The sequence below is a fragment of the Octopus bimaculoides genome, chromosome 5 (genome assembly GCF_001194135.2).
Source record: "Octopus bimaculoides isolate UCB-OBI-ISO-001 chromosome 5, ASM119413v2, whole genome shotgun sequence".
In the NCBI taxonomy this organism is placed as follows: Eukaryota; Metazoa; Mollusca; class Cephalopoda; order Octopoda; family Octopodidae; genus Octopus; species Octopus bimaculoides.
The window spans coordinates 17,258,989-17,266,652 of NC_068985.1; the positions used below are offsets into that span (position 1 = coordinate 17,258,989).

The 7,664-nt window shown below is 37.7% G+C and overlaps 1 protein-coding gene across 2 annotated transcripts in view; it reads right to left on the reverse strand.

Annotated features, from left to right (window-relative positions):
• Nucleotides 1-7,664, reverse strand: part of LOC106868497 (E3 ubiquitin-protein ligase MARCHF8) — a 71,242-nt gene that overhangs the window by 11,808 nt on the left and 51,770 nt on the right. For both annotated transcript variants that reach the window (XM_052968158.1, XM_014913804.2), the window contains one exon: nucleotides 1,532-1,807. In XM_052968158.1, coding sequence (XP_052824118.1) covers nucleotides 1,532-1,807 — 276 coding nt within the window. The remainder of the gene's footprint in view (nucleotides 1-1,531; nucleotides 1,808-7,664) is intronic.

Below are 7,664 nucleotides of genomic sequence, written 5' to 3' on the forward strand. Positions count from 1 at the left end.
AATTAGGCTAATTCTACTGTATTAATGCTAACTAATAAATTTTACTTATGATTTCTTTATCAGATTAATTTTTTTTTTAATTTGGAAGAATTGACTGAACATATGGTTGATTTGAAACCATTTAATGACCATTCTACTGCAATCAATGTTTTTTTGTTGTTTTTTTTTGTGATGGGATTTCAATTCAAGTGAAAAAAAACAATCTTATGCAATATTATTTACGACTTCATATTTTATTGTTTGTACTTGATACAACTGAATAAAAAGACTGTTTTAATTGTATAAAAGACATGAGTTTAAAAAATGCTTTTGTTTATTTTTGTACCATGTTTTTAAAGATTTACTTGTTTTTTAGATTCTCATAAGAGTAAAAATAAATTATCCCACATTTATCTCCTGTTTTTGACATATTTTACAGACACTTTTATTCTACTGAAGCAATTTTCAAATTTTGTAGCTGGAAATATAGCTTAGGATGTGAGCAATCTAAAAATGTAAACATCATCTAATTTGGTTAAAAACCGAGTTAAAGACAAAGCCTAGAAGTGGTCACGAGTGGGTAACAGTTGACCTTACGAATATTATTCACACACGGTAGTGTGTGAATGATATATATAGTTTTTTAATATTTTATCCTTTTATTTGTATTAATCATCAGATTGCAGCCATGCTGGGGCACTGCCTTTTAGTCAAATGAATCGACCCCAGTACTTATTTTTTTGTGTGTGTTTTTTTTAAGCCTGGTATTTACTAAATCAGTCTCTTTTCCTAGACTGCTATGTTATGGGGATGTAAACACACTGACATTGGTTGTCAAGCAGTGATTGGGGGATGAATGCAATACAAATACAAAGACACACATACATAGATACACACACACACACACACACATATATATGTATGTATGTATATATCTATGTGTGTGTGTGTGTGTGTGTGTCTTTGTGTTGCATTTGTCACACCCCTCACTGCTTGACAACTGGTGCTTCTGGGTTTACATCCACATAACTCAGTGGTTTGGCAAAAAGAGACCAACAGAATAAGTACTAGGCTTAAAAAATAAGTCCTGGGGGCAATTTGTTTGACTAAAACCCTTCAAAGCAATGTTCCAGCATGGCCGCAGTCAAATGATTGAAACAAGTAAAAGAGTAAAAAGCGATACACACACACACACACACAGCAGTTTCTTCTTTCTTTATTGCCCACAAGGGGCTAAACAGAGAAGGGACAAACAAGAACAAAGGGATTAAGTCGATTACATCGACCCCAGTGTGTAACTGGTACTTAATTTATCGACCCCGAAAGGATGAAAGGCAAAGTCGACCTCGGTGGAATTTGAACTCAGAACGTAACGGCAGACAAAATACCACTAAGCACTTTGCCCAGCGTGCTAACGTTTCTGCCAGCTCGCCGCCACACAGCAGTTTCTGGTGATCAAATCCACATGGTTGGGAATGGGAAGGAAATTTCTTACCTCACAGCCACACCTGCGCCTATTTATATAGTAATTAAAAAACAAAGTTTTTCTCACCTCTTGGAATGGCTTTACTTTCGTTGTCATGATGAATTCAAATTTACATAGTTCACATGATTTAGTATCTGCACTTTTAATCCATTTTTGTAGACAAGCTTGGTGCACCCATCGCAAACTGCCAGAACATATGCATGGCGCTACAAGAGGAGCTTCTGTTTCTCCTTCACAGTGACAAATGCGACATATATCCATATTACTTGAGTATTTTGAAACATGGGAATCACAATGTTCTGGAGGGAAGATAGGTGTTGAACTGACATGTTGTACTGATTCCTGCAAAGTAAATGTCAATAATAAAGAATGATATTTCACACTGAATGATGTTATTTCTGTGTTTTTGTTAATTAACAGAATAATTAAACAGAAATCATAAACTAGCAACTATACAAATGTGACATTTGATATTCAATGACTATCATTTATTGTCACTGAGTGGGTTTCACAATGGCTATAGCTATGAGAAAAGTTCATAAAGGGAGTGACTGAAGAAAGATTGTGCATGACAATACAGCTGTTTGAATGACATTGCTTTAAAAACACTAGAACAATCACTAGGTCTGCTAGAAATAGCAGTTAAATCGCCTTCAAATTATGCTTATCTTGAAAAAGAAGATATTTTCGAATGTGGTCCTAGATAAATCAAAAAAAAAAACTGTATGGTCATAGCTGGGACTCCTTTCATCAGAGATCTGCCTGGTCAAGGCTGACCTGGAGCTAAGCAACAACATAAATGTAAACCTGATTAACTCATTTTGATTATCTACCTAGCTATATACTACTAAAACTTTGTGATTGCTTGCTTGCATGCATGCTTTTCTGTAATTTAATACAGCCAAACCAGCGCATAACAGGAAAATACTCTGAAAGTAAGGTACCCTTGAAATGTGCGGGTGACACGTAAAAGCACCCACTACACTCTCTGAGTGGTTGGCGTTAGGAAGGGCATCCAGCTGTAGAAACTCTGCCAAATCAGATTGGAGCTTGGTGTTGCCATCCGGTTTCACCAGTCCTCAGTCAAATCGTCCAACCCATGCTAGCATGGAAGGCGGACGTTAAACAATGATGATGATGATGATGAAATGGAATAAAACAAGTTTCGTGTAAATCGGAACAGGGGAACATATAATACTGTGAAAATTGTTTCCATTAATTTTTATGTTTACATTATATAGCAATTCCTTTTGCATTTTTGTTTAAATGTGTCCATATGCCATAAATAAATGCAGTTAGTGGAGTTCAAGTTTATCCCAGAAGTTCTATTTCTAGTAGATGCTGTAAATAATCAATAAAACCTTAAACATGAACTTGTAAGCCAGACCTATGATGACACAAACAAATACAAATATTTAACTGAATCATCATAAAATTAACTTTCATTTCAATGCAATGTTGCAATCAGCTTCAATGTTTTATAACCTTAACCGTCAGTGACCCAACGGGTCACGGGTAGTCTGGTACCTTTATAATAATGTTCACTGGTTGAGTTTCCTCTAGTCTTCACATTAACATTGCAGGATAAGATAATTCATTAAACTAGCCCAACCCATGTCAGCATGGAGCATGGACATTAAATGATGATGAAGATAATAATGATGATGATGATGATGATGATGATATTAGCCCCATTTTCAGAAACAAATTTTTTTTAATATTTACATACACGCTGTATTTGATTGGCTTCAATTCCAGTAGTTATCAAATGTTGCCAGCAGAGATAATAGAATATTTTCTGGTTTATTTTTATTCTAGCTACAATGTTTTCCGAACACCTATCCACTACTGCTAATTAGGGTATCTAGATTAGGGTATCTAATCTAGATACCTTAATGAGATACCTTCAAAGCTGCCTGGGCATTTGAGGGAGTTTATTTTTCGTATGCTCTTCATATAATTGTCCCTACACACCTGTTGCACACGAAGTCTACCTTCTTTGTTGGCCTATGTGTGATCACTCTACACCTCTTGTGTCCTCATAATTTACACCACCTGGAATATCTACCTATACCTTTGCTATATGTGTTAAATGCAGCCATTTCACTGCTAGTGGTAGGGTTCAGTCTTCTCTCTTACTTCTGAATACTTTGGTCACTGCTAAGTTTTCTCTGAGGCTTCTCAATTCCAGGTTTTGCTTTCATGTCTGGAAATTTTCTCTAAATCATTGATGGTGGCATGGCTGTGTGGTTAAGAAGCTTACTTTGCAACCACATGGTTTTGGGTTCAGTCCCAGTGTGTGGCACCTTGGACAATTATCTTCTACTCTAGCCCTGAACCAACCAATGCCGTGTGAGTGAATTTAGTAAAAGGAAACTGAAATAAGCCCATCGTAGACGTGTGTGTGTCCCCTTTTCACTGCTTGGCAATCAGAGTTGGTTTGTTTACATCCCTGTAAATTAGCAGTTTTGGCAAAAGAAACAAATAAATTAGTAGCAAACTTTGAAAATATGTAATGGGGTTAATTTGTTTGACTAAACACATCAAAGTGGTGCCCCAGTATGGCTGCAATACAATGACTGAAACAAGTAAAAGATAAAAGATCTGATGAAAATTCAGCCATAAGAACTCAATCACCAGTACATAGGAATTCCCACGGGCAGCCTGTCATCCCTATTAAAATATGAGAGAGAGAGAGCAGTTATATGTATATAGATAAGTAGGTAGGTAGGGTGACCAATTCATGGCATTGGTCATACATATTAAGATAGAGGCAGTTCATTTTACTGCCTTTTTGTGTTTACTGTTGTTGAACTTGAAAAATTTCATCTCGGAAGTTCTGTAAGAAATAAAACTACTTTTCCAACATATTTTAAGAGTTATTTCTTCCTGTAATTAACACTTTCAATTTGAAATACAATATCTCTATTTAATTTCAGTTTAAACACCTAGCTCAATGAGAAACAGGTGGAGAGACAGGCACACACATAAAGTTACAGGCAGATAGGCAGAGAAATAGACATATATAGAGAAAAACAGACAGACATTTAGCCAGCCAGAGCCAGCCAGCTTGACAGACAGACGGACAGATACTTTATTCAAGTGCAATAAATGGAACAAAGTATGTAATTAAATATACAGATATAATTAAATACTAGTTGTTGACAATACAAAAATAAACACATAAAAAGATAAATGGCTGCACTCAAAAAATTAAGGCACTGAAAGTTGAACAAAAAGATAAAGTTCTTAGCAGAAGCAGGCTTCCAGGAAATTCCTGTTTAAAGAAAATATGAAACAAGTGGAGCTACATTCAGGGTGCATCCTCTTCGATTCCATTCTTAATCAGAAGAATATTTGCTCTAATATTAAATCAAGACATGAATGTGGTCAGTATATTGATATATTTTTCACTACTATAACCATCAGGATCTGAAAGATGGTGGAATATGTTATTATGCTTAGATGTTATACATGTAAAAAGTAGCCATGCAGGTGCCACATACAGAGCACCCATGCTGGCACCATGCAAAAGGCACTTGTGCCAGCACCATGTGAAAAGCACCCAGTACGTTCTGTAACATGGTTGGCATTAGGAAGGGCACCCAGCCAAAACAGATGACAGGGGTCTGGTGCAGCCCATCGGCTTACCAGCTCTTGACAAACAATTCAGTGCATGCCAGCATGGAAAACAGACATTAAATGATGGTGATGATGATGACGGTGGTGGTGGTGGTAGAAGAGGTGGTGGTGATGGTGGTGATGGTGGTGGAGGAGGAGGAGGAGGAGAAGAAGAAGATGCTCTTAATCTGCCGATAGGGACATTAACTGTTGACATTTATAAAAGTATTGAGCAGACTCCCACATCTCAACCCCAGTTCATCACTCACTACAATCACCTGCAAACACCATTTGTAAGCATTTGTAACCCACCCCTCACACTCCTATAATCCCTAACCCTCCTTTCCCCTCCTGATCCAGTGTCCATATCCTCTCTTGCCCCATTGAGGGTTTGCTTTGGCACCCCATCACTACCATTTTACCATCTTCCTAGCTACTCTAGTCTACCCTTATATAATGCAGAATAGCCATGTATCTTCTTGTGCTTGTCCCGTTATCATAAAAAAAACTGGCACTTCATCAGTTGCGATGACAAGGGTTGCAGTTGATCTGATCACCAGAACAGCCTGCTTGTAGAATTAACACACAAACAGCTGAGTATTCCACAGACATGCATATCCTTAACATAGTTCTCAGGGAGATTCAGTGTGAGATAGAATGTGACAAGGCTGACCCTTTGAAATACAGGTACTGCTCATTTTTGCCAGTGGACTGGAGCAACCTGAAATAAAGTGCTTTGCTGAAGGACACAACATGCTGACATTATGATTGTGAGCTGAGTACCTTAACCACTTAGCCACACATCTTCATTCTATCATACTTTAACCTCAACCAACACCTGACAAAGCCACTTCTAACCCTTCTCAAAAACTAGCCCAAGTTAGTCAAGGAGGTGTTTTCCTTTTCTTGTTCTTTTCCTGTCTTGTGAATTACTTGATTAACTAACTTGCTAATCATTGTTATTGGCACTCCGTCGCTTACGACGTCAAGGGTTCCAGTTGATCAGGTCAATGGAACAGCCTGCTCGTGAAATTAACGTGCAAGTGGCTGAGCACTCCACAGACACGTGTACCCTTAACGTAGTTCTCGGGGATATTCAGCGTGACACAGTGTGTGACAAGGCTGACCCTTTGAATTACAGGCACAACAGAAACAGGAAGTAAGAGTGAGAGAAAGTTGTGGTGGAAGAGTACAGCAGGGTTCGCCACCATCCCCTGCCGGAGCCTCATGGAACTTTATGTGTTTTCGCTCAATAAACACTCACAACGCCCTGTCTGGGAATCGAAACCGCAATCCTATGACCGCAAGTCCGCTGCCCTAACCACTAGGCCATTGCGCCTCCACACCTAACTAGTACCAGTGGCACAAAAAAAAAAACACCCAGTAAAGTGGATGGCATTAAGAAAGGGCATCCAGCCTTAGAAAACATGCCAAAGCTGACAATGTATCTTGACGCAGCCCAGCAGCTCACCAGATCCTGTCAAACCATCCAACTTATGCCAGCATGGGAAACAGATATTAAATGATGATGAAGAACAGGTGACTTTGGTTATTTCCAATATTTTCGACATCAGAAATAACTACTGAAGGATTCACTGTGCAATGAGGAAAAAATATTAGGGTTTTCCAAAGTTATTTTGGGATGAGAAGCAAAGAAGTGAGACAACTTTGAATGCTTGTGATTCATTAGTCTTCATTACTTGCAGTATATCCTTTGTCATTTCTTGCTGGTACTGTAGTAAATGTAATTTGAAATACCACAACCAACAACCATAGATGACAAAAGACCTGATTAGATCCTCTACAAATAGAAGTTCATCCAGCAGAATTTATTAAGGAAAGTCATTGACAACCAGGTGGTTTCGGGTCCAGCCCTATTGCACACCACCTTGGGTCTTTTCTATAGTCTTGGGTTGACAAATTCCTTGTGAGTGAATTTGACAAGTGAAAACTGTGAGGAAACCTACTGTGTGTTTGTGTATCTATATATAAAAATGTGTCTATGTGTAGGTATATATATATATATATATATATATATATATATATATATATATATATATATATATATATATATATATATATAATAATAATACAAATAATATGTGAGTATATGCATATATACGTACATGTATGTACATACCTACATCTACATGTATATATAGATGTATATCTGGGTACAGGACATCACAAAAAAACGTGGACAAAAAGAAAAACAGAACATAAACAGAGCACAGAAAACACACAGGCCACATAGAGAACATTTCCTTCATCAGCTGCCCGTATTCTAAACTAAGCGTTTCGAAGAGATGTGTGTGTGTGTATGTATGTATGTATGTGTGTGTGTGTGCATTTATATATGTGTGTGTGTGTGTATACGTGTATGTGCACATGTCTTTGTGGCTGTCTTTGTCCCCCACTATTGCTTGACAACCAGTACTGGTGCATTTACATCCCCATAACCTAGTGGTTCAGTGAAAGAGATTGACAGAATAAGTGCCAGGCTTAAAAAGATAAGTACTAGGTGTGTGTGTGTGTGTGTGTGTGTGTGTGTGTGTGTGTGTGTGTGTGTGTGTGTGTG